A 27778-nucleotide genomic window follows, 5' to 3' on the forward strand; every position below is an offset into this window, starting at 1 on the left:
CACATAGCATGTTATTTGAAAGCAAGGCTACTACTGCTGAGCAGCCAATTGGTGTGAAATATGCTCCTACCAGTTTGGGGGAAGTGCCACTTGTTTAGCAAATAAAATCTTTTAAAAGATTGCATCTGTGCTTCTTCTTTTGTTCTGGAAGTGGGAGCAATGTTCACAGAGTCTCCTCTAAGGAAATTCATCTGTTGCTGAATGAGGGTCTCTAGGGAAATAAATAAGCTTGCAGAAAACTTGAGTTGGCTTGTTGTTTGCACGAAGGATTTGTCAATCAGCGCAAAGCCTTCAACGAAGACTGTTGAAACTTGCACACAACTTTTAGCATACCCAAGAACCATTAATAATTGGTCTTATTCTACCATTTCTGTATTCTCTATTTAAATGCTTTATTATTATTTTTGCATGTAAAGACAAACCTTAAATATAGAACATCACAAGATGCTCAACCTTTTATAATGCACTTTTGAGAAAGAATAACTATCTCCTGGTGAGAGATACAGTGGTACCCCGCAAGACGAATGCCTCGCAAGACGGAAAACCCGCAAGACGAAAGGGTTTTCTGTTTTGGAGGCGCTTCGCAAGACGAATTTCCCTATGGGCTTGCTTCGCAAGACGAAAGCCCATAGGGAAATCTCCGGGGACCTGTTTTAAATTGCTGGCGGTCGGGAGCAAAGACTTTCGCCCACAGCCGGCCTTCAGAAGAGGTCCTGGACCTCTTCTGAAGGCCGGCGGGGGGCAAAAGTCTTTGCTCCCCCCCGCCTGCCTTCCCGGGACAGTGGAGACTTCTCCGCTGCCCCGGGCGATCTTAAAATGCTGGCGGGTGGGAGCGAAGCGTTCACTGCCGACCCCCAGCATTTTAAAATCTCCCCGGGACAGCAGACAGAGAAGTCTCTGCTGTCCCGGGGAGATTTTAAAATGCTGGGGGTCGGGAGCGAACGCTTCGCTCCCGCCCGCCAGCATTTTAAGATCGCCCGGGGCAGCGGAGAAGTCTCCGCTGTCCCGGGAAGGCAGGCGGGGGGGGGACCTCTTCTGAAGGCCGGCGGGGGGCAAAAGTCTTTGCTCCCCCCCCCCCGCCTGCCTTCCCGGGACAGCGGGAGGCTTCGCTCCCGACCCCCAGCATTTTAAAATCTCCCCGGGACAGCAGAGACTTCTCTGCTGTCCCGGGCGATTTTAAAATGCTGGCGGGCGGGAGCGAAGCGTTCGCTGCCGACCCCCAGCATTTTAAAATCTCCCCGGGACAGCGGAGGCTTCGCTCCCGCCCGCCAGCATTTTAAAATCGCCCCGGGACAGCAGGGGCTTTTAAAATGCTGGCGGTCGGCAGCAAAGCCCTCCTGTCCCCGGAGCTTGCGGGGCGGGAGGTGGGAAGAAGGGCTTTTCTTCCCACCGCCAGCCTTCAGAACAGCCTTCTGAAGGCTGGCAGTGGGAAGAAAAGCCCTTGTTCCCCCCCCCCAGCCTTCAGAAGAGGTCGGGGGACAGACTGTCCCCGGACCTGGTCTGAAGGCGGTTTCCCTAGGAACGCATTAATTGATTTTCAATGCATTCCTATGGGAAACCGTGCTTCGCAAGACGAAAAACTCGCAAGAAGAAAAAACTTGCGGAACGAATTAATTTCGTCTTGCGAGGCACCACTGTAGACACAGCCAAAGAGAGAAGCAGATTGTAAGATGCTGGGTGTCAATTTTTTTGCCTAACTCTGCCTAACTGACCATGTATTCTGGGGTAGCACGTATTGTATGTGTAAACTGAGTTAGTCTTAAATGAGTCTCTGAAAGAAGTGTTCCTTCCTCAGGCACCAGCAAAACTGAAGTGATTTTTTAAAATAAAAACAACTGCAGGTCTGTAGTTTGAGGGGAAAGGGAAGAGAGAGAAGGTTGATGCAGAAAGGTCTCTAAAAATGTCTCCTTTGGTCTCCCTCCCTCCCTGTTTTGTCTTTGCCTTTTTTTAGGGGAGGTTCTGTTCCAAATGGCCGAAGTCCACAGACAGATTCAGAATCAGTTGGAAGAGATGGTAAGCACTTTACTTCCTGTTGACATGTCCCTTTTACAGAGGCTGGCCAAGAGGCAGTCTGTTTGATACACGTGGATCTAAAATACATCTGTTGTGAAATAGTTGCCAAGTCCTTTAAATAAGAATAAGGCCCCCTGTTGAATAAGCCATGAGGCAAACAAAATCATAAATCATATGCTGGCCTCGGCAATGTCAGAGAAATAATTGAAGCTGCAGGGGGGAAAACCTGATTGTGGACCAAGATTCTTGCTTGACCGATTGATTTCATGCAGCACCAGGAAAGCTCTTTGCTGCAGCAAGGCAGGTAAACGTTCCTCATATTTTATTCAGGGGGAAAATATAGGCATTTCCACTTGATTGATGTTGTTGCAGGTACACCCCATGTCCTATAACTGCTCGTTGCTTCTTTATTGTGCTTTTACATTTTTAAAAACTGCTTTATTTTAACTGATAATTTTACTGTTCTGTTCTTTTTGTGAACAGCTTTGAGGTTTTATTACAGTCAAGTGGCATATAATTGTTGTGAAATAAATAAAATACACCTGTCTTCTCAGAGCTGGCTTGGCTGTTCTGGTGCTTCTTTGTCCTATGTATTATATTATTGTACTGGTTCATGTTCTGTTTTGTGTACACATCCTCAGATGCAAAGGTCCCATGTGGATTAGTTGCCCTTCATGGCATGCTTTCTTGTATTCACATACTGAAATTGTTAAAGATGTTATCTCCCCCCCCCCATTCTGTTTGGTTCTCAGCTGAAGTCCTTCCACAATGAGCTATTGACACAACTGGAGCAGAAAGTAGAACTGGATTCACGGTATCTAAGTGTAAGTAATATGTAATCTATATTTAATGTCAATCCGATCACCGGCTCAAATCTGATTGCATTTATAGTAGCATTTAACTGGTTGATCTACTACCATAAATGTTTGGGCTGCTCCAAGACAAGGGGTAGATGCAAGGAAGATCATGATCTGGTTGCACATATCAACCTGCCGGTGGCCGAGTTTCTTGCAAATTCTGCTAGACTAGTTGAACCTTGAACTGATCCTGCAAGGCATTTCTTAAGATATGTTCTGAAGGACACGTTCTGAACTACATTCACTTAATTCAGATTATGCTTTATCTGTTAAGATATCATGAGTGTGTTCATCCTTTGTAAGTTTAAAACCACCGGGATTCAAATTTATGTGGTTCACTTTTTCAAAACCCATTGTATTGCTGCAAGGTTTGTGTTGTAGTTTTGGTTTTTGCATTCAAAACAAGAGACATTTTGGACATGATAAGAGAGCTAGGAGAGTGCAGTTGACTTTCACACTCTTTCTTTGAACTTCTCTCTGTTGAAAGGGGAACTTTTACATCTCACTCAGTTCCCCTGTACCCCAGAGATGCAAAAAAATCCATTTCAAATATGTTGGAGAAGCTTGTAAAACAGGAAATGAAAGCCCATTGTTTTTCTTGTCCTCCCCTCCCACCACCTTCCTATTTATAGTTGTGTCTGCGAAGAGTTTGAGTTGCACTAAATTTTTAAGGAGAGAATACAAATGGTTTCTGAATGTAGACTCTCTGCTCTATTCTGTTAATCTGAACAGAACTAGATAAATTATCCTCAAATCCAGCACTTTCTAGTTCTCATTTGTGTGGGAGCATAACCAGACCATCTCTAGATATGAAGTGAACACGGGGAGTTATGAGTCATTAAATCTCTGTGGGATGGTGAATGTTTATGCTACTAAAGTTGAAGTAGGTAACATTGCCATGGAAGCAGAGGTGATAATTCTTTACATTAAAAACTCAGCGTGTGTGTGTGTGTGTGTGTGTGTGTGTGTGTGTGTGTGTGTGTGCCTGCTTCTTCAGTTCATTCTATTATCCAAAACTTTGACACGGACCACTCTCCCTTCTCCTCTCCTTCTGAACGAAATGGAAACTTCCAGAAGTTTGAAGACCCAGCTCACTGCAGCTTAATTTACAGCCCAGATAAGAAGCCTAGTTTCTAATAGTCTGCTTGCCACTGATTTGCCAAGCATTAGTTTGGTAGAAAGGGACATATAGTAATTAGAAGTGGACATCGCTTTAAAATAGTAGCACCAGCCTTACAAGTCCCTCTTGGGAAAACTGGCTGGCTCTTTTTGAGCTGAATTCTACAGTTCCAAACTGATAAGGGTGGTGTTTCTCTCTTAGTTCCTCCCTCTGCAGACTCTTTTTTTTTTAGGCTTCTAAATTCATGGTGAACTACCACGCCCAAAGAAGAAGGGCAAAGGGTTTCAAAACCCAAACACAGCCCTTTCCCCAAGCATGTAAGAGCATGCTGTGTTGACTTTCCCTTCTGCTAGGACCCCTGTTCTCTTGGTTACTGGGAATGTGTTTTCTCCACTTCCCCCAGAGGAAGCCAGCTTTTTTCTCTAAACATGTATTCATTCAAAACATACCCTCTTCAGCAGGTGTGAGGTCAGGACCTTCTTGCCTGTAGGGAGGATGTTAGCTGCGCTCATTAGGAGCAGGGGAAATCTCTGCTCAACTCCTTCAGCATATTATTGTTTCAGCTACTCACACCTCTTCCACATACAGGCTGCTCTGAAGAAGTACCAAACCGAGCAAAGGAACAAGGGGGATTCGCTAGAGAAGTGCCAGGCTGAACTGAAGAAACTCCGGAAGAAGAGCCAAGGGAGCAAGAACCCTCAAAAATACTCTGACAAGGAGCTGCAGGTAGGGCGTAGCTTGCTTTTCGATTGCCTGCAAAGGCCTCTGGGTTAAAAAATCACTACTTGTTCTCCTCACTGGTGCTGGATTCCAGCAGGATCTGCGTGGTACTTCTTCTAACTACATATGGCAATGCTTGTATCTTATCAGGCAAGCTATACGTTGGCATTACTCCCATAGTTTGGCTGGTTTCAGGTCAGATCATAGAAGCCGCTTGGGGTAATAATAATACTTAACATGTTTCCCATCCAGGAAGGCTTGAGCCATCTTGAGTGATAGCTGCGTGGTCATCCACGTGTAAAGCTGCAAGCTTTTATTTATTTTTAAACTTTTACAAGCCACCTTTCTGGATAACGAACATTTTCAAGGTGGCTTAAATAACCATTGTCACTAGTAGCTACTACAGATAATCCCTGAGTTGCATTCTGGGTCGTTATGTGCTTGTGTGCAATTGAAACACCCTGTTATGCCCACCCCGCCCTTTTAGTGACTGGTCACTTCTGGGTTTGCCACTGTGCGCCATCACCTATCAGGGTTCCAAGCCCTAAAGGCCACTGGGTGACCTTGGGCCAGTCTATCAGCCTAACCTACCGCACATGGTTGGACAGTGAAATGGAGTGGGAGAGAACAGTGTAAACCACTTTGAGCTCCTTGGAGAAAAGGTAGGATGCAGGGATAGTGGTGGTAACAATAATAACAATTTTAACGTGTGTAAGTTTGCACTATGGGACGCGGGTGGCGCTGTGGGTAAAAGCCTCAGCGCCTAGGGCTTGCCGATCGAAAGGTCAGCGGTTCGAATCCCCGCGGTGGGGTGCGCTCCCGCTGCTCGGTCCCAGCGCCTGCCAACCTAGCAGTTCGAAAGCACCCCTGGGTGCAAGTAGATAAATAGGTACCGCTTACCAGCGGGAAGGTAAATGGCATTCCGTGTGCTGCGCTGGCTCGCCAGATGCAGCTTTGTCACGCTGGCCACGTGACCCGGAAGTGTCTCCGGACAGCGCTGGCCCCCGGCCTATAGATGTGAGATGGGCGCACAAACCCCAGAGTCTGTCAAGACTGGCCCGTTCGGGCAGGGGTACCTTTACCTTTACCTTTAAGTTTGCACTGGGACGCGGGTGGCGCTGTGGGTTAAACCACAGAGCCTAGGACTTGCCGATCAAAAGGTCGGCGGTTTGAATCCCCGCAACGGGGTGAGCTCCTGTTGCTCGGTCCCTGCTCCTGCCAACCTAGCAATTCGAAAGCACGTCAAAGTGCAAGTAGATAAATAGGTACCGCTCCGGCGGGAAGGTAAATGGCGTTTCCATGCGCTGCTCTGGTTTGCCAGAAGCGGCTTAGTCATGCTGGCCACATGACCCGGAAGCTGTACGCCGGCTCCCTTGGCCAATAAAGCGTGATGAGCGCCGCAACCCCAGAGTCGGTCACGACTGGACCTAATGGTCAGGGGTCCCTTTACCTTTAAGTCTGCACTAAGCTGTAGTAGAGTACTTTGTGAAAGCTATAGAGTAGAGTTTAAAAAAAAAACACAAATTAGTTGAGATGTATTTTTATTAATGAATTAACTACTGAGAACTCTTCACTCCCTTCTTGCTTCCTTTGGCATTGCGTGTTTGATAACACACACAAAATATATCAGAGTGCCTTCTGTTAACAATATTTCCCCGGTCTCTTAATTTTCATTTGCGCTTTCCTCACTTCCAATCTTAAGTATGCATGTATGAATAAATAAATTATTCTTGCCTATGCCAGAGGGGGTTTTCATTTGACAAGACAAATACCTAGTCAGTGACTTCTGATTTCAAGCACACTTGATAAGCGCCATGCTGTGTTCTAATCAGATTTTGATAGTGTCCCCTAGAGATTGAGACAGGCATGAGAGTCTTAAGACAGGCTGTCTCTGTTGCCTGGTGAGAGCAACCAAGTGTCATTGCATGAATCTTGAGGAAAGGAAATTGTTCTTTTTTGTGCAGGGAAACACACACACTGTTTTCAAGAAGACTGATGCACTAAAAAAGATGAAAAAGGCTACTACCGTTTTTTTAAAAAACACCAAATGATTAGGCATGGATGCTGTGCAAAGAGGACCTGTTTCACAGGCATTGATAGACTAGTGACACTCAAGGAGTAAAACAAGCATGTTTGTTTGGTTAATCTCTCTCTCTTTGTGTCTCTCTCTCTCATATGGGTTTAAGGTCGGTGCCTTCTCCAGTTGGTGCCTCACCTGTAAACCTGCAAGCACAGCAAGTCTTAAGGATATGTTTGTAGGGATTCCGTCAACATGCTCTGGCTTAAAGACATTATACCTAACTTTTTGCTTTCTATTTTTCCTTGTCATATACCAGAGTGGCATATGAAATTAGAGGGTATAACAAGAGTTCTAGGGAACTTGCCTTTGCCTTTATAGTTTCGTCACCCTATTCCTTGGGAGTTCTCAACCATCCCTAGCTTGCTCTTGAACATGAGTGAGGCACTTGGTTTTTCCAGCGTTTTTGTGCACACCACTGTCACTGTAAGTTGCAAGCAAGTTTTGCTTCAGTGCAAAATTTATGCCGTGTAGATAAGTGGATGGCTAATCTGCGGCCCTCCAGATGTTGGACTCCAAAGGTCCCTTAGTCATAGCCAGCATGGTCACTAGACAGTGATAATGGGAGTTGTAATTTGCTTCACCAGCAATTTGCTTAAATCTGGTTGGATTAGGTGGATGAGTTTATTTTTCAGCTGTTCGGTGCAAACTCTTCCTGCCTTGATATGCACTGCGTAACCATTACCAGCTACTTTATCCTGTAGAGTCGGGGTTTAACCAAATGGTAACTGGAGGTTAAGACTAACTATACTTTTCATATTTTCTGAGCTAAGCATAGAGGACAACAGATCCTAGGGCCTTTTTCAGTTGTTTTAGATGCAGGTGTAAGGAAATAATTGCCTGGTGATTAACCTAGAGATTATGCTGGGGAAGGCCACATGTTTTAATTGCATGAAAAAACAACAACAATGAATTACTTGTTCTTTAATTGGTTGTGTGATTTGAAAAGAGTCGCTGAAGGGAAATAGGAGTGTTTATCAGCAAATGAGTCTCAATCTGGCTTGAGCTATTTGATGGGAAAGAAAATACAACATAATAGTTCTGAATTTAATTCTAAAAGTCGTTTTAAGAATCTGGTCTCCCAGTTTTGGTATGAGATGCTGTAGGGAGAAATAAAATTGTGTTTCCAAATGTGTAAGTATTGATGAAGCTGTGCTTGTTGCCTAGCATAGTTCCCTTGAAGACTTAATTAAATTTGGCATGCACCTGAGCTTTTAAACCCATCTGAATGTCTGCTACTTAAATACCAGTAGAAGGACTGTCATAAGGTGCAGCTATCTATGCTTTGTTTGAAAGAATCTGTTCATCCACCTTGCTGTGTTGGCAGGTATAAGATGGAGGTCTGTGCCAAGAATACTGTTACTGTACATTATTACATGTTCCACCCAGACTGTACTTGTGTATTTGGTATTTGTCATTTTTCTTTCTCTTTAATGTAGTGTAGATTTAAAAAGGAAGCAAAGCCTTTCTAACTTTCTCCAAGGGATCCAGTCAGTTCTGGGCCTGCAGTATGATTGATGATGATGATGATGATGACCTGCCCATCTGGGTGGCTCCCAGCAGAATAGTAAAACCACAATACAGTGGAACCTCGGGTTGTGAACGTGATCTGTGCAGGAGGCATGTTCACAACCCGCAGTACATGCGCGGGTTGCGATTTGGTGGTTCTGCGCATGCACGAGCATTGAAACCCGGAAGTAACCCGTTCCGGTACTTCCGGGTTCGTCACGGTGTGCAACCCGAAAACGCATAACCTGAAGCGTCTGTAACCCAAGGTACCACTGTAAAACCTCAAACATTAAAACAGGACTTCCTAAACAGGACTGTCTTCAGATGTCTTCTAAAAGTCAGATAGTTGTTTATTTCTTTGACATCTGATGGGAGGGCGTTCCACAGTGTGGGCGCCACTACCGAGAAGGCCCTTGTGCTTTGTGCTTTCACTTGCTACCATCTGCACACTTGAGTGGGTAAATTTGTTATATGAATTGCCCCTGAGCAGCTACATTCAGGGCAACTAAGTCCAAAGGTGTATTCTAATTCAAATGCATTGCAGATGAATATTTGTTGGGTAAGATAAGTGAAAAAATATATACATAAGAACGCAATATATTTATGTGGATTATGCAGTTTTAGGTATCTTTCATATGCATTCATTCACAAATACCTTTCATAAAGAAGAAATGACTACAATGGTACCTCGGGTTAAGAACTTAATTTGTTCTGGAGGTCCATTCTTAACCTGAAACTGTTCTTAACCTGAGGTACCACTTTAGCTAATGGGTCCTCCCACTGCTACCGTGCTGCCGCTGCATGATTTCCATTCTCATCTTGAAGCAAAGTTCTTAACCCGAGGTACTATTTCTGGGTTAGTGGAGTCTTGTAATCTGAAGCGTCTATAACCTGAAGTGTCTGTAGCCCGAGGTACCAATGTACATTACACTAGGTATGTGGATGACTTGCTGTGTTGTAAGCCGCCAGATTGAACAAAAATTTCCTACATTGATGAGATAGGCAGGCTTTTATAAATATTAGTACCTCCACTCAGTACAGTGGTACCTCTGGTTACGTACTTAATTCGTTCCGGAGGTACGTCCTTAACCTGAAACTGTTCTTAACCTGAAGCACCACTTTAGCTAATAGGGCCTCCCGCTGCTGCCGTGCCACTGGAGCACAATTTCTGTTCTCATCCTGAGGTAAAGTTCTTAACCCGAGGTACTATTTCTGGGTTAGCGGAGTCTGTAACCTGAAGCGTATGTAACCCGAGGTACTACTGTATTGTTATCATGGGTGCATGAAGCAAAGCCAGATGAATATATTTTAGTACTGGAGAGGCAAAGTCCCCAAATAATTGACAAGTTGCTGCTTTTAATGGTGCCCAGAATTTGCCGTTTCACCCCACCTCATGGTAGCACAGAGTTCTTTTTAGGCTGCATTTTAAATGTCTGGTTCATGTCAGCATCCTGTTCAAACACAGAACTGACCCCACCGTTGGCACCTAAATTTGAGTGTCATGAAAGGGCAGCATGATGTTATTTATTTTTGTTGCTTTTTACTTTCTGAAAAGTGGGGACTGGGGAGAAGTGCAGATGGGATTTTCTGCCTCAGGGGCCCAAAAAAAATGAGACGTAGGAGCAGGGGAGAGAAAGCTGGGCATGAAGTTGAGGCCCAACAAAGTCTGCAGTTTGTAACTTAGGATAAAATTCAGGAGGTGTTTATGTACATTTTAGCTGCAGTCTTTATACCCAGTTACCTGGAAGTAAGTTCCACTTAACTCAGTGGGACTTGACTTCTGAGTAGAATTGTGCTGCAAATTAGATTAAACTGTTAGGTGGGAAACAGATTTCATTCTGAGGCGCAAAAAAAAAAAAAAAAAAGGGAACTTTCACCCATTGTAAAGAAATATAAAACCTTTCTGTTTTTCAGGCAACAGGAACTAAACTGAGAGCGGAAGAATGGGTGGATTATATTATCACTGCTTGTTGAGGTGAAAAAGAAATGGCTCAGACTTTCAAAAATCCTTCTTTATAGCTGGAATTTAGAAAGTGCTGATCTCTTTGGTAGTGTTTTGGGTTTTAACAGTGTTGCAGAAGTTGCTAAATTGCAGGATTTCCTCCCCCCCCCCCCAGCACTGTTAAATAAAGTGCTCTAAAGTTTGCTCAGATGGTATTATCGTTTTTTTCTGTTCCTTTCTTTTGTGGTTTGTGCTCTGATAGGTTTGCAGGCCGTTCTTAAAAGAATTTTGGCTTTGTAATAAATTTTTAAAACTTGGGCACAATGCAGCCAAAGCGGTTCCTTTTTAAAGTATAATTTGTTCCAGTGGAAGAGTTGGACGTATGCTTAATTCTCCTGTTGAAATTGGTGAAGCCTAGGTGTGTGTTCCTTAAGAGAGGAGGAGAACTTTTGGGATATGGTCTGCTGAGGTGTCTTGTTATCTGCCTGCATGTAGAAGCTGGTGTTTCCTTTTTTTTAAAAAAAAGATATTTATTGAAGTTTTACAAATTATATCAAACAAAACAATACGCAAACACAAACAAAAAAAAAGAACAAGTATAATTTCAGAACCTTATTTTCTTAAAACTTACTTCACTGACCTTCTCATACCTCCCCTTTCTGCATTCCCATTTTAAATATTTAGTTCAGCAAATCCTCACCCTTAATTTTATCTAATTGTCAATCTTTCTTTTCTTTTAACTTAATCTTTACAGCTGTACTCCATTTGATTTTTAAAGCCGCCTCATTCTAACACACATTGATTTTGCAATATTTCTTAAGATAGTTCTTAAATTTCTTCCAATCTTCTTCCGCCGTCTCTCTTCCCTGGTCTCGGATTCTGCCAGTCATTTCTGCCAATCCCATGTAGTCAATCACCTTCATCTGCCATTCTTCCAAGGTGGGTAGGTCTTGTGTCTTCCAATACTTTGCGATGAGTATTCTTGCTGCTGTTGTAGCATACATAAAGAATGTTCTGTCTTTCTTTGGCACCAATTGGCCGACAATGCCCAGGAGAAAGGGCTCTGGTTTCTTAAGGAAGGTATATTTAAATACCTTTTTCATTTCATTATATATCATTTCCCAGAAAGCCTTAATCCTTGGGCACGTCCACCAAAGGTGAAAGAATGTACCTTCAGTTTCTTTTCAGCTGGTGTTTCCTCCCCTCTTCCCTTTCAATAAGGAAAACTTAGTCTTAGGTTTACATCTAGATCCAGACTTGTGGCTCGCTTCTCTCCAAGCAAGCATTGTCTGGTAAGCCAAGAACAAGCCTTAGTCGTACAGTGGTACCTCGCAAGACGAATGCCTCGCAAGACAAAAAACTCGCTAGACGAAAGGTTTTTCCGTTTTCGATTTGCCTCGCAAGACGAATTTCCCTATGGGCTTGCTTCGCAAGACGAAAACGTCTCGTGACTTTGTTTCCTTTGTCTAAAAACAAAGACATGTTTTGTTTATAAAGTTAATTTATTTTCCCTTCAATTTTTGAACTGCTCTTTACAGTATGTGTGACTTTAAAGAGCAGTTAATAAACTGTTGTTGTACCAAATTTGGCTTTGTTTGGACTTTTTTTGACCATAGGAACGCATTAATTGATTTTCAATGCATTCCTATGGGATTTCGTGATTCGCAAGACGAAAAATTCGCTAGACGACAAAACTTGCAGAACGAATTAATTTCGTCTTGCGGGGCACCACTGTACCTTGGTTCTCAAACATAATCCGTTCGACTCCTGAAACCGTTCGAAAACCAAGGCGTGGCTTCCAGTTGGCTGCAGGAACTTCCTGCACTCAAGTGGAAGCCACATCGGACATTGAGCTTCCAAAAAACGTTCGAAAACTGGAACACTTCTGTGTTTTCGGCATTTGGGAGCCGATTTGTTCATCAACGATGCCGTTCAAGAATCAAGGTTCCACTGTACTCTGTGGTTTGTTAGGAGAGAAATGGTGAGACAGATCCTGGTTTGTTTCTCATCAGCCACAACAGCAGCAGGAGCAGGGGAGGAGTGAAGTGCCCACGATTTCAGCAGGAGCACAGTGCATGTACACATTTCAACCATAGTTTAGTTTAACTATGGTTGTAAGCAGCCTGTGAACCAGACCATTTTGTGCTGATACCCACATTACCAAGCAACTGTTCTGCAGACCATTGTACTCTGCAAACTCCTTTGATCCGATCTAAATGTCTGTGGACTGTGAGCAGCTGGTTGATAACAGGGTATCCTGCTGGCCATAACCCATTAACAATGTGTGCAGAGAGAGAGGATTTCCTTTTTGACTGTAGACTAAAGAGATGCTAAATATGGCTATGAACTGCAATCTTGGCTTTGTATCTCCTGATCTTGCATCGACACCCAATTTTGTTCTACGAGCGTGTGATCATGTTGACAGTAGTTATTTTAAAAACAGAGTACCGCTCCCTTCCTGGCAGCAGAGTTAGTGTTCGGTCCAGATGCTCCTGGCTTATGGAATTATTTTTCTCTTCCCAATTTCCCCCACCCCCCAAAAAAACCCTCAAACCAAGCTAGTGGAGAAACAACTTTTTGGCTAAATTGGAGATGTATGTGGGATACTAATACTAGAGGAAGAATGCACCAATCTTTGTTGCTTCTTGAAGGCTTTTTATGATCGGCAAAATATATTAAACACCCATTTGCTACCACCCAAGTCTTGAAAGTTAAAGAAAAGCATAATTCTGTTTGTTGCAATAGGAATCCATTATAACTTAGGAAGACCCCTAGACTTTACTTTAGTAGGTACGTTTATTTAACTGGCTGTTAAACATCCAGGATTCAGACACTCTGTGATCTCTTGCTTTCATATTTTAGAGCCACAGGAAGTTTAAAAGCTTATTTTGTATGTTGCCATTGTTTGCAGAATTGCAGTATTTTGTCATTGTCCTGAAGCTTTTTTAAAAAAAGTCAATTCAAGGAAAAAGGACAAATGGCTGTGCTGGAGATAAGGTAGAATAAATATCCAAATCTTGAGTATACACTAGGCAGGTCTAACATGAGGAATTGGAAGGGGTTTTCTGTAGCTGCTTTGCCAAAATGGCATATGAAGATTTCATTCAGCATACCAAATCTTACGTCAAAGAGATAGCTGACATAGAAGAGAGACCGAATGTTCCCATTCTAGAGAGCGATGCCATTTCCCAATGGACATGTGTTTTCAAGTCACAAGGCAAAGAGTGGTGGGAAGGGGGATTCTTCCCCCTCCATACTGATGTAGAAAAAACCTGCTTCTTTTCCCTTATGGGGGTATCCAAGAGCCCGTATAGAGTCCTTAAGTGTGTTCCCTATCAGTAGGAGAAAATAACAGAGACCAACCAGAGAATATTGAGAAGCAAAGCAGGTAGTAAGCCTGATCTTTATTAAACTGTTGCAACTCACCACATGCAGGAGGGAGGAGGAACCCAGAACAATGGTGTGCAAGCCCTTATATAGACTTTTGAAACTGCCCACCCTGTAGCTTGAGAGTACCCCCAAAAACATCATACATACATCACGGAAGGAGGCAGTGTACAACAGAAATCCTGTCTGCCAGGATCATCATCTTCTTTGGCGGTCACTCTTAGCGGAGTAAGATTTGAAATACCAGGATACTTGACAATGGTCACTGATTGCTTTACCTGGGCTGAGATCACAAGGGCCATCGAGTCCAACCCCCTGCCAAGCAGGAAACACCATCAGAGCACTCCTGACATATGGTTGTCAAGCCTCTGCTTAAAGACCTCCAAAGAAGGAGACTCCACCACACTCCTTGGCAGCAAATTCCACTGTCGGAACAGCTCTTACTGTCAGGAAGTTCTTCCTAATGTTTAGGTGGAATCTTCTTTCTTGTAGTTTGGCTCCATTGCTCCGTGTCCGCTTCTCTGGAGCAGCAGAAAACAACCTTTCTCCCTCCTCTATGTGACATCCTTTTATATATTTGAACATGGCTATCATATCACCCCTTAGCCTCCTCTTCTCCAGGCTAAACATGCCCAGCTCCCTTAGCCGTTCCTCATAAGGCATCGTTTCCAGGCCTTTGACCATTTTGGTTGCCCTCCTCTGGACACGTTCCAGTTTGTCAGTGTCCTTCTTGAACTGTGGTGCCTTTCTTCCTGGCACTAGACAGCTTAATCTTTAAAGCTTGTAGAATGATTAACATGTAGTTTGGTATTGGTTAGAGCAGCTTTCTCACATTTGTATCCACTGGGTGTTGTTTTGTGATGCTATCAGTTGACACCATGTTTGTGCATTGGTGGAGATATGTCAGAAAAGGGTCATGTAAGCTCTAGAGAGGCATCTCCTCAAGTGCAAACAAAATTTTCCTCTCCTCTCACTGCTTAATTATATCTGTTTATTTCATAAAATTTGTACACAGCTCAAAGCAGTTTATGAAAAGATTAAGACAAGAAAAGCAAGAAAAAATTACAACCTAGTCTAAAACATACAAATGTCAAAACATTAGAACAGATTAAAACTTCCTCAACTTTCTAAGTGCCTGGGTAGGCTTGTCTAAACAAGGCGCCGGAAGGAGTAGAGTGAAGGTGCCTGCTTGATCTCAACAGGCAGTGAGTTCCAAAGTTATTACAAATGCAGAATGAGTATTATGTGGCAGCTATCGTAGTGCCAATTCCACCAATCCAAGTGGGCACATGTGGGGTAAATCAATCTCATAGGTAAAATGGTCCCCAGTTCTTATATGATTCTTAATTAAGAATCTGCACTTCACAACTTTTTAAAAGCCTGATCCTGTGCATGTTTATTCAAGAGGTTAGTGCCACTGAGTAAAATGTTGCTTATTCTCAAAAAATATCAGAGGAATAGCCTTGAAATCATTCCTCTGTCTCATCAGGAAGGTGTTTCAGTGGCTTGTAAATGGTGCCTCTTTTTAAAAAATTTAAACTAGTGTAGTTCACAGATTCCAGCATATTCTCCTATGTACTTGCTAGATTAAAGTATTTTCATCTGCCACTGAAGATGCTTCTGCATGATTACATTGTCATTTCTAAATGGAAATGAATTGACTGCCTTATGTTGATTACCGTGAGACTTCCTGACTCAGCTCTGTCAATGTTATTAATATTCTTTGACATTATGGGAAGGGGAATGTAAAAAGGTTAACAGCATAGCTAAACAATGCTCAGCTGCTTATTAGTATTGCACAAAACATACTTGAAAATCGGTTTAGTACTCTAACTGGACTTAAACCCGAAGCATCAAATCCTAAAAATTTTTAAAAAGCTTTTCACCTATATCATTACTCACCTGCACTCAAGTTTGAAAGTCTGCCAATTGGTTGAAGCTAAATCAACTGTCTGGTCCTGTGAATCACTGCATTTATATTGTCTCACAAGTGCAGGTGTTGGAGTCCAATGACCATCTCCAGCCCTAAAATTGGCATGGTAGCAAACATCAGTGCCATTGTACCTGTGCTTTATGCCTTTCTTCAGGGGTTGGGAACCGTTTTGACTTGATGGAGCAGATCTTTATCTCCTCCACCATGGCATGCCTACTTTGGCAGGTGGGTGTAACCACTGACCTGTCAATCATCTGATATCATATGGATGTCATGTGGTTGATAGGTGGGTTCTCTACCCACCTCTCTAGGTTGGTCTGCCTGTGTGGGGGAGATGGAGAATGCATGCTTAGGGGTGAAAATATAGAACTTTGTTTTTCTGGAAGATTTATGTGGATGGGCTGAGCTGAATCTTCACACTGAGCTAAGTATCTAGGTGTCTTCGAAGAGGCATGGGAGTCCTCCTCTCTTCTCTGAGCATTTGCTAATGCTTCAACACTATTTGCTTAAATAGCCCGGAGTTCTTATAAAATTTCCATAATTGAAGCCTCATTTTGATATTCCCAGAAGGAGAAATAATTTTAGTTATAGGTCAGGGAACTCTAATGAACGGGGGAGTTGGGCTTGAACCAGGCCATATGTGTTTTATGTAAAAGAGACATTAGGAAAAATTATGTAAAAAGCCCAGAGGTACTTAAGCTTAAAAAGAGTATCAGTTTTTGTTCCCAACACCGAAGTGCTCATTCTCTAGAGAGTAAGGGATGAAGAGTAGCCCAATTAAAAGCTTTTTAGTGCTAGATTTAAACATTCTTCAGTGGCCTTATTTCATCAGACTTGCTTCTGTTCCATCATTTCTTCAACCAGGGAAGTGCTGGCCAAGTTTGAATATAGAAAACCCTCTCCTAGAGTTATAGGCAGTATTCTAACACCATGCACGTCTTGTTCAGAAGTGTTGGGAATGTTTGTTCATGAAAATGCTTGGCACTGCACAGATAAGAAAATTAAGGCAAGGCTCTGCACAGGCTTTAAAATCTAATCAAATGTAAGCTTGCATCACCCCAAAACATAGTTATGAAATGGTTTCAGTTCCTCCAAATTTATAATGAGATGCATCCAGTTACACACTTTTATGTCTGAGATTACTCAAATTTTCTAGGGTTCAAGAATGTTAATGTGCTTCTGTTACAAAAAACAACTTAGCAGAATATCTGCTGGGTTTTCTTAGCCATGGCTCTATAAAGTGTTTGGTTTGCCAAATAGAGTAGTGGTCCAAACTGGGGTCCACAAATTCAGTCTGGCCTCTGCAGCCTGCCATAATCTGTTGTCACCTCTGATCCATAGCCCCATGTTTTCTGGCATGTGCAAATATTGTGATGATCTTCAACATTGCGCCAGCAGGCTGATAGGACATCCTTTCCTCTTTTATCAGTGGTTTCTAAAATAGATCTACTTAGTTTGGTTTGCATGTAACATTAAGCCAAACCATGGCTTAGCATGAATGAGACAGTTTCCAGAGAGGAGAGATTGCAGCTGCATTTCTTCTTCTCCAGTCCTTCAGGGTCTGCTCTGTGCTGTGATCTAAGCTATGGCTTGGTTAACATGTCTTCCAAACTTGGGCTCATGGTTTGCCTTGTTTGAGCTGAGACCTAAGAACTTGATTTTTCTCCACCACAAGGTCATATATTGCAGCTACAGTGGTACCTTGGTTTAAGAACAGTTTAGTTTATGAACAACTTGGATTAAGAACACTGCAAACCCGGAAGTAGGTGTTTTGGTTTGTGAACTTTGCCATGGAATAAGAACATGTTCCACCTCCTGTTGAGTGTCTTCCATTTGTAAATTGAGTCCCCCACGGCTATGGGAAAGCATGCCTTGGTTTCGGAACGCTTTGGTTCAAGAAGGGACTTCCGGAATGGATTAAGTTCGTAAACCAAGGTACCACTGTAGTTGTTTCTGCATCCATACCATAAAATCCCCCAATGGATGCCAACTTTGTTTGCTTTATTGTAAGCTATTTGGTGTTAGTAGAGGCAAACCTGGACCAAAACATTGTTTAAATCTATACCAAATAATTAAATATCATTGGGATTATTGAACAATGCTTGACATTTTGTTTTTGAAACCGTAACCATGAAACCTCTGGCAGCATAACCTTGTTCTGCTTTCACATTTATATCTGGTTGAAACCAGTCATACAAGAGGTGGCTGATTTCATTGCATAACAATACTGGGTAAGATTCAGAACACCTAATACCTCCTCTACTATTTTCAGATAAAAGTACACTAACTCAGGCATGCGTAACCTGTTGCTCTCCATATGTTTCTGGACTATAAACTCCCATTGTCTATGGCCATTTGCCACGCTGGCAGGGGCTGATGGGAATTGTAGTCCAACAACATATGGAGCAGTGTTTCTCAACCTGTGGGTCCCCAGATGTTGCTGGACTACAACTCCCATCATTCCTAGCCAGCATGACCAGTGGTCAGGGATGATGGGAGTTGTAGTCCAACAAAACCTGGGGATCCACAGGTTGAGAACCACTGAGGGTAACAGATTCCCCACTCTGGTATGGCTGAAACCATTCAAGTTTACTAAGCCAGACAACGTTAAATAGCAGCCCCCTGGTTAATAGTTTAAAAGGACACTATTTGTGGTATACAGGCAACCCCCCCATTTACACAGGGGTCTCAGTCCCCTTAAACACTGTGTGTTTAAGTGAAATTGTTTATATTTGAAACACCATTGAAAAAGCTTGCAAACTTCCTGTTCCGCCTCTGCCCCGCCCTGCATTGCTCCTTGGAGTGACTTTTGAACATGATGCGCGTGTGCGCAGTCATGCACATATTGAATGCGCCTCAATGGAGGGTTGCCTGTATTAATAAACAAAATACATTCGCAGCAGGTTTTTTCTGCCTCTTTTTGGTTCCACGCTTTGCATACTTGTGGAAGCTGGAGAGGTGCTTATCCCTTTAAGTCATCCATGTAGGTCTCTTTCTCTTCCTGGCATGAAGCAAGAGACCCCCTTCTTCCTTTCGGTTCTCTGAAACAAGAACAAGTAAGGACCTGCGGGGACAAGAGCATCGCCCATGTTAAAGGTAAAGGGGCACCTGACCGTTAGGTCCGGTCGCGGACGACTCTGGGGTTGCGGCGCTCATCTTGCTTTACTGGCCGAGGGAGCCGGCGTACAGCTTCCAGGTCTTGTGGCCAGCATGACTAAGCCGCTTCTGGCGAAGCAGAGCAGCGCACAGAAACGCCATTTACCTTCCCACCAGAGCGGTACCTATTTATCTACTTGCACTTTGATGTGCTTTTGAACTGCTAGATGGGCAGGATCAGGGACCGAGCAACGGGAGCTCACCCCGTCGTGGGGATTCGAACCGCCGACCTTCTGATCGGCAAGCCCTAGGCTCTGTGGTTTAGACCACAGCGCCACCCGCGTCCCTCCATCGCCCATGTTATAGTAATGCAAATGACATCCAGAGAGTAGCAACCTGAGCATTTGTGGAATCCCTGCTTACAATGCAGTCTCTGTTTCGTCCATGTGAATTGAGTCACACTTCAGGCAATTGCATTAGTTATGCAGCTCTTAGTATGTACACTATAAGAAAAATCTGCAAGAAGGCTCCCCCCCCCCTTTTAAACATGTGACAGTTTGCTGGAAGACAGTGTGTTTCTGTATCCATATGGTAATAGAAACTCATTTTCTGTTGGGGAAAGAATAAGATACAGCACTGCAAATGTTTAAAGCAGACAGAACCTTTACTGTTGGGTTTGTTAAGTCGCGCAGAAAGAAATTATTTCTTTGTATGTGGTGGGGGGCGGGGAGCAATGTATTAGTCGTCTTTCCTGTGGAGTAATTTGGGGGAGGGTGCATGGGACAGAGAATATAATTTATTATTTGTACCCAGCCCATCTGACTGGGTTGCCCCAGCCACTCTGGGCAGAAAACCTGTCATGGCAGCAGAAATCTGCAAGGCATTGGATTTCACCCAGGAAGCTGAAAAAGTGGCAAAGGTTATATAGACGAATAGAAATGCTGTGTTTCATCTTGCCCAAAACCAGTTTGAACAGCGGTTCCCTAATTTGTCAATTGTCATCCTTCTGGAAAATTCCTCTGCACTGCTAGCTTTATGAAGATGGATCCCAGATGCTTTTTCTGTGGAAGGGATAGTGCTTGGTGGCAAAAAATGAAACACCCACGTTGTCAACAAATGAAGTATTTTGGGGGCTTCACTTTTTTTTTTACAATACTGTGCATGCGTGGCACTTCACAGACAGTTGTAGGATGGCTTCTGTTTTGTCATTCCTGACAATGGGTCAGGTAGCTTGTGGAAGAGAAGGACTTAATTCCGAGAAATGCTAAATCTATACAGTGGTACCTCAGGTTACATACGCTTCAGGTTACAGACTCTGCTAACCCAGAAATAGTGCTTCAGGTTAAGAACTTTGCTTCAGGATGAGAACAGAAATCGTGCTCCGGCGGCACAGCGGCAGCTGGAGGCCCCATTAGCTAAAGTGGTGCTTCAGGTTAAGAACAGTTTCAGGTTAAGAACGGACCTCCGGAATGAATTAAGAACTTAACCCAAGGTACCACTGTATTTTTAAATATATATTGGAATTTGCACGTGTTTTATATTTGACAAGCTGCAGCTAGTACAAATTTCTGTCAATGTATGAACAAAATGTTCCATGCAGGGAGAACCTGATTTGTCTCTCACTCTGCAGTCTAAGCCTATCCACAAATTAGCCATTGGGTAAAAGGAGCTGAGCAAAGGAAGATGAAAGGGGTAGGTGGGGATGGTCAATGAGGTGGGGAATAGTTTGCTGCAAATTATCAAAACAAGGAGAGGGACAGGCTTTCTCCTAAGGGGTGTTGCTGTAAAACACTGGGGAAAGGGATGGAGGGGTTGGTATAGGTATCTATTTTAAGCAAAAGCACCTGTAGTTAAAAAGCAGGAGAGCTGGAATGTGTGATGTTAAGAGTGTGACACTCAAATTGCATTATGTCCTTCACTCTTTGTTGTAGGTGATGCCAATGGAAGGGATTATCAAAACTGAGTAGTAGTGGCATCCACCATTTGCTCTTTCTATTTCTGTCACCTGTGATTACAGACTTTAAGAAACCAGAGATGAGGGGCAGGTTTTGTGTCTGTGGAACTGGACACAGTGTAGTGCTTCTGAAATAAGATGATGTGTCTTTTATTTTTATTTTTTAAAAAAATGTCTATTCTGCCTGATTACCCAAGGAAACTCAAGGGAGCCAACAAATCACTAGTGTTATAAAACAGGTAAAAATCCTCAAATTAAAGCTAATTCCACGATAAAAAATGAACATAAGACTAAAAACAAATTTAACAATTCCAAATCAGCCATCGAATGAACACGAAGCTAAGCTAGTAAATGAATTAATTCATTAGCTGAAGGCCTTACCCAAAAAAAGCCACATCTTCATTAGCCACACAAGGCAATATTATGACGGGGCTTAACAGACCATGCTTGGCAAAGCATTGCACAGTGTGGGCTCCACAGTAGAGAAAGCCCCTAAGCCCGGCTGACATCAGCTTCATCTCATGAGATAGAGGGACCTGGAGGAGGGATCTTAAAGCAATTGGGGAGGAAACTATGAAGGCGGCTGCTATTAAGGTAAACAGGTCCCAAGCTATTATTTGCTTTAAAGGTTAACACCATCAGCCCAGAAGCTCGCTCTCATTGGCAACTAGTGCAAATCCCACAAAACTGGTGTGATGGATTCAAGTTGGCACCCTAGCTGCTCTGGAAAGTTTCAGAGCTTTTTCCAAGTGCGGCTCCACATAAAGCATGTTGCAGTATTCCAATGTGAAGGTTGCTAAGGCACAAATGACACTGGCAAGTCTGTCTCTGTCAGGAAGGGACCACAGCTGATGCAGCAGCTAAAGCTGGTACATATGGAATCTGTGGGAGGAATTCAACATAACGCTATGGCAAATGCTCCATCAGCATGAGCTTTTCAGCTTGCCAGGCGGAATAATCCCTACTTCTCTTCCAACACACACTGTTCCGGGGGTTCTCCACACACACACATACCCCAAGGCTATTTCTAGGGATATGAAGAGGGAGAAGAGTGGGGAAAGCCCCATTGCACTAACTTACTTACTTTGACAAACCTTCATTAGGCATTACAAATATGGGCTATCATAAAACATCCATATATAGAATTTTAAAATATATAGAAATAAACAGCCATGTAAAATAGATAATGATGGGGATTTTCATTGGGATTTCTTCCTGCTAAATAGTGCCATTCACCGCTCTATAAGAGATACTATTGACAAAAACTCAGCCATCCTTGCAGTTACTTCCAGATTAATGTCAGACAGATAGAATCTGATAATTTCACTGAGCTGTAATGTTGGACTACTCAAAAAAGGGGGTAGCACGCGTTTGCCTAGCTGGTTGTACAATGGACAATAGAAAAGAATATGTTCTACAGTGTTCGGCACATTCAAAGAACATCCCCAATGTCTTTCATTTCTGGGGATGTTTAAATATCTGCCCTTGACGAAAACTGAGGGGAAAACGTTCATTTGGGCCAATGTAAAGGCCCTGCATTGGACTGGAATTATAATTTTAAGATATAAGTGACCCTGTTATCTGTTGTATCTAAACCATAGAACTTGGGGAAGCAAATTTTTATTTACAGCTGACTCGATGTTTTGTTTTTCAGTGTCCTTTAATCTGGTTTGAACATTGCGATAAATATATTGCTCACTTGAATTATACAAGATTTCCAAGTCAATACCAATAGATCTGATTTTGCTATGTAAAAGTTGGAACCCTCTGGATTTATAAGAGTCCTTAAGTAAGTCAGAGAGCAAACTTGAAGGTTGACAACAAGAATGGCAACACAACCAGTATTTTATAGTTCTAGCCCACACCCAGTATTCCATCATATGTATACCTGGTTCTGCACACATCTTGCCATACTTGGTTGGATACCATTGCACTAACGTAAGTCTACATGTGGACTTCTGCCAGTGGAGCTAGTTAGCTGAATTCTGCCCAGTCTATATAAAAAGTGGCGCCTTCCCCTTTTTTCAAGATTATAATCCTGTTTCAAAATTAAATGAGTAGTGTTACTATCCAATATCTGGTTGGTTTAAGGTATTAGGGTAACCACTGTGAACTCTTACCTCAGCTGTAAACATGCCTAGGCAGTCACTTGCAATTGTTTGATGGGGTTTCTGATGCCTCAGATGGCTGTCAATTTAGGGAGATGGTGATATGTTGGACATATCTGAAAACCTTAGGTAGAAGAACCTGAAAACATGCATAATAATCTCACAGGAGAAAGCTCATTTTCTTAGCTACAATGATAGAACTACCAATCTTGGCTTATCTTATTCATGCTTTCAAAAGCTGATTATCAAAGGCTCAATCTTGAAAGGGCTTTTTCTTTTTCTTTTATTAGATTACTTCTAGCTGTCTGACCTCTATTTACTGTTTGTATCCAGATACATTACACATGATGGGAAAAGATATGGCTAACCATACTTGGTCAAGCCAGTAATGCAAATCTCGGCCAGTAGCTCATCTCTCCTTTTCACCAGTATAGGATGGGTTGGACAAAGTGCATATTTCATAGGGAAATGAAGGGTTGGTGAGATTAATTCCTTTTCCATCTTTTTCCTTTTTGGCTTCCAGCACCCTGGGCATGCTAGCTGTTACCTGACATCCATTGTTGTACTTACCCTAGCAAACTTTTCCTAGGTATACGTGAAATAGTTTCTGCAAACACGTGTTGAATAAACCTCCGTTAAAGACCCTCTCTTCAAAACTTCCTCGGTCTAAAGCCATGGTCATTGCAAAAAGATCCAGGGAGATGCTAATTATAGGTGTCATTCAATAGTACTTTTTGTTACACAATTTAAGCTACCTTATATGGCGAGACATCATCTCTTAGTACCAATTTATCATTTCCCAGTTCTGCTTTTTGGGGGCGGAGACTGCCCAGAGTTTTTGAGCTTTCTTTGGGAGGAGGTCACCACCGCCAATCACTCTACAGCCTGCCCGCCAAAGCAAATCGCCGCTGCCAGTCTCCTGCTGGCTGCTACCACCAATCGCCCGCCCCCCCTCCGCTATCCGTGTATAAGACAACCCTCAATTTTTGCCTGTTATTTCTAAGGAAAAAATACCGTGTTATACACGGAATAATACGGTACTTGTCTCTTTTTAATTAACATTTTTAATTAACATTCTAATTTTAAGTTTTGAGTTTGTATCACTACAACAAATGACAACCACCACAACAAAAATAAACAGGCTGCTAGAGGGAGGAGGGTAGCGGGCCACTTCATTCTTATTTTTTAACTGGCTGAACAAAGTGGATGTGCAGGCTATATCACCTTGAACTGAATGGTTCTTGAAAAACTTGCACTCAAAAGCTTTCCCAGGGGTTCACAGCCTAGAGAAACCTGCATAAACCTCTGTCTTCCAGAGTTTTGACTTCTCCTAACCTTGCTGCCTCTCATTTCTGAACTAGTTCCTTGACTGATCAGTGCCCGTTGTTCAGACACTGCCAATCTTGGTCTCTCAATATATCGCTTAACCTATCTCTTCACCGCAGATACCTACCTGCATTTCCTGTCCCACTCTCTTTCCCCTGTAATGGTGTGGGATTGCATGTGAGATTATCTTCCAGGAAATGAGGAGGGTCTTGTTGTATGTGCTATGTGCGCATAGATGGTGGGGTCTCCTCCTCTTGCCTCTTTCAATTCCCTTGTAATCTCATTGCGAGCTGCTAGTCGGGAATAATTGTTAGCAGCAGCAACTGATGAAGTGCAGAGTAGACTTTGATATCATTCACAAACCGTTTGGTGCTCTGAGTAGCAAGTCTGTTTTAAGTAATGATAGTGAAAGACACACATCTGTCAGCCTGCCAAGTGCTTGAATCAGCTGTGTTTTATTTTAACAGTGGCATATCATGTTGCCTTTCAGTCATCTCTTCCTCCACCCATTGCATTGCACAGAGTAGATCTCTCCACAGTTTTCTTGATAGTGGTGCTTGCATGCATATATATAACACCATACACAGCCCATACCTGCTGTTTAGTAGCTTCCTACATGTTGGTGTTTTCCTTATGCTGTCCTATGTGCTCTCGAACCTTCTAAATTTGAAGTGAGCTTACAGTGTATTTATTTTAAGAACCAATTGTCTTCAAAGTGTGTGATTATTGTGATAACCCAATAGACATGCTCGAGAGGGTTTTGTTTTAGTTTAGCTTTAGTTCTGTGATGCCAGATCACCTTCTAAGGCTTTGTCCATTTTATAGAATTGCTGAGTGATTTAAACTAACAGAATTTCTCTGGAAAGATTATCGCATAGCACATTCTTGCTGGCAGTGGGTGGTTCTTTCACAGCCCCTCTTAGGGGGCTGGGTGTAATATTTACTTTCAAAATAATAAAAGTAAGTGTCAAGACAAGACCTTTTTTAAACTTAATGGATTATGTGAGCTGAGTTGTGTTTGTGAGTTTACCTACCTTACTTCTGCTTCTGTTGCTCATGAGAAACTGGAAAGAACTATATAAGACAGTAAGATCCTACACATACACCCCACAGGCACACAAAATCTTGCTCCTCCACCCTATCCTGTAGTTTTGAGACTTCACGGCGCTCTGCTGAGACCTGTCTTCAAGTACATGAAATGCTAGAAACATGAATTCTGCACTCAGTATTCATTTCTGCCTAATTATGTCCTTAGTTTATGCACCTTCCTTCCACATTCAACATTGACCCCTCTCTTTGGTTCATAGCTTTTGAAACTATGTGCATGCTTCAGTTTTTAGTTCCCTCCCATTTTTGTCCTTTACTTCTGATGGTTCCATATTGGAAATTATTGTTTTGACTTCCAGAGTGAAGCTATATTTTCTTTGCTCGCTGGAATTTATGAGGGCGGTGCAGATGTAGTACTCTCAATCCAATAACCAAGGTTCTAGTTTGGGATCAGGCTGTAGAGCTGCGCTTCCCTCTCAGCTATCCCCATCCTCTTAATTCACAAAAAAACCTTACCTTGCTGTCCTTTAAATGTGGTTAAGTAAGGGTTACATTGGCACCAGCTGACATAACCCCGGACAGTTGAGCAAATCTGGTTAAGAGGAGGTTCTGGTTAGTGCTGAGGCTGGTGAGGGAAATTCACCCACAGAATGGAATGACTTGGGCTGGGGCAGAGAGAGTGTGTTGTTCTGTAGCCTAGTCCCAATAGCAATTCCTTTATTACAATAAAATGAAATGTTCCAAAATAGTGAGCAAGTTTCTGAGTTCTCCATAACTTTTTAATCAGGCTGGATACTACAAAAAGCAGTGTAGCAGAGAGGGGATAAACAAAATCGAAAAGAGACAACAAATTGCCTTTGTTTATGGCCATAAGATATGTTTGCGTTCAACGTTTCCAGTCCCAAAGATGGACTTGTTCTCCGTAGGATGACTGAATTAGTCTTTGCTGTGTGCTTAAGTTCCCTGCTACGCCTAGGATTTTAGAATGAAAAAAGTGATCTCTGATCCCCATTTTTGGAAGCAGAAAATCCAGCAGTTACCCAGACCTGTCTTGTTTTAAGGACCCAACAACATTTCACCTGCTTGGGGTGTGGTGGTTGACAAATCTTAGTAAGATTCCCACCAGAGTCTTTGTCACTTTGCAACAAACATGTGCAGTAGGACACGTCAAGAGGTTGGCAGTTGGCTTGAAACTGTCCAGTGAGCTTCATTAACTAAGCAGACTCTAGCTGCTATACCATGCTTTTACTGTGGATATATTCTCAGGTTAAAGCACAGAGCCTAGGACTTGCCGAACAGAAGGTCGGCGGTTCGAATCCCCGTGACGGGGTGAGCTCCCATTGCTCGGTCCCTGCTTCTGCCAACCTAGCAGTTTGAAAGCACGTCAACGTGCAAGTAGGTAAATAGGTATTGCTCCGGCGGGAAGGTAAACGGTGTTTCCGTGCACTGCTCTGGTTCGCCACATGACCCGGAAGCTGGCCACATGACCCGGAAGCTGGCCACATGACCCGGAAGCTGTACGCTGGCTCCCTCGGCCAATAAAGCGAGATGAGCGCCACAACCCCAGAGTCGGCCACGACTGGACCTAATGGTCAGGGGTCCCTTTACCTTTACCTTTATATTCTCAGGCGTGCTAAATATAAACACCCTATCATCACTAATGGGAGTAAAACTAGAACCTTTTAGGTGAGGTGGGGAGAATAGCAACCATTTTGTAATTATCATGTGCATGTGATAGATTTCAAAGACGAGGAATGTGCATTCTCCTATGTCAAACCACACACACACACACACACACACACACACAGCACATTTGTAGCTACTGTAAATAATTCATAGTAAAGTAATAACAATGTAGTTATGGGGCTTTTCTATTTACATAGGCATTCCCTTACTGATCAAGAGAACAGTAATTGGGGCATGGCACATTATTTCCCTGGAGTTGGAGGCAATGTGTTTTCCACTCCCCAAACAGGAAGCACATTCATCTCTCAGCTGGATCACCTCAGTGATATTTATGTGACCATAGATGCCAGTCAGGAATTCAGCAAGTCTGTATTTCCCTTGCTTTCTTTTTGAGTGCTAATTTAGTTCCTTCCTTTCTGGAGAACTATTATTTTTCCTTTTTTCTTTTACGTTTCCACGGCACTGTGGCACATGGCATAGCGATAGCCAGTCACAAGTTAGTTACATAAACAAGTTGCATCATGCTGCTAAACATGTGAGCAACAAATGGCAAACTTGAGTCCACACAAGGGATAAAATAATTTTCCTCTATATAATTAAATTGGAGTTGGGGGGAGAGAATGGTTGCAGCGAAAGATAAACTTAAGTTGAATATGAACCTTGTGATGGTTTTTTTCTTGCTAAATTTAGACGCTCAGCCTTGAATAATGCTTTCAAAATGGAGTTCCTGTGCCTGGAAGACTTAGCCCTTTGCTACACATGAAAATGCTCTAAATACTTAGGTAACTGCTTACCTTTTTGCTGCTCCGTGGATCCCCAGTTCATGGAAGGAAAATGTGCACAAAAGCCTCACCGCTAACTCTTCCCCTTAAAGGGCAGGAACTTCACCAGAGCTGTAGCTGGAACCAGCTGTTTATGAGAGGTCAGGTCACCATTGACTATGGGTGCTGATGATGAGGAAACCCCCAAGGGAAAGCCCTTGGGATATCTCATTTGGGGTAGA

The 27778-nt window shown here is 42.9% G+C and overlaps 1 protein-coding gene across 4 annotated transcripts in view; it reads left to right on the forward strand.

Moving 5' to 3' along the window:
* The window catches only part of BAIAP2 (BAR/IMD domain containing adaptor protein 2), a 136362-nt gene that overhangs the window by 70035 nt on the left and 38549 nt on the right, over positions 1 to 27778 (forward strand). For all 4 annotated transcript variants that reach the window (XM_081180892.1, XM_081180891.1, XM_081180893.1 and 1 more), the window contains exons 4-6: positions 1952 to 2013; positions 2766 to 2837; positions 4579 to 4716. In XM_081180892.1, coding sequence (XP_081037018.1) covers positions 1952 to 2013; positions 2766 to 2837; positions 4579 to 4716 — 272 coding nt within the window. The remainder of the gene's footprint in view (positions 1 to 1951; positions 2014 to 2765; positions 2838 to 4578; positions 4717 to 27778) is intronic.

This window comes from Podarcis bocagei, assembly GCF_964188305.1.
Source record: "Podarcis bocagei genome assembly, chromosome: 2".
Taxonomy (NCBI): domain Eukaryota; kingdom Metazoa; phylum Chordata; class Lepidosauria; order Squamata; family Lacertidae; genus Podarcis; species Podarcis bocagei.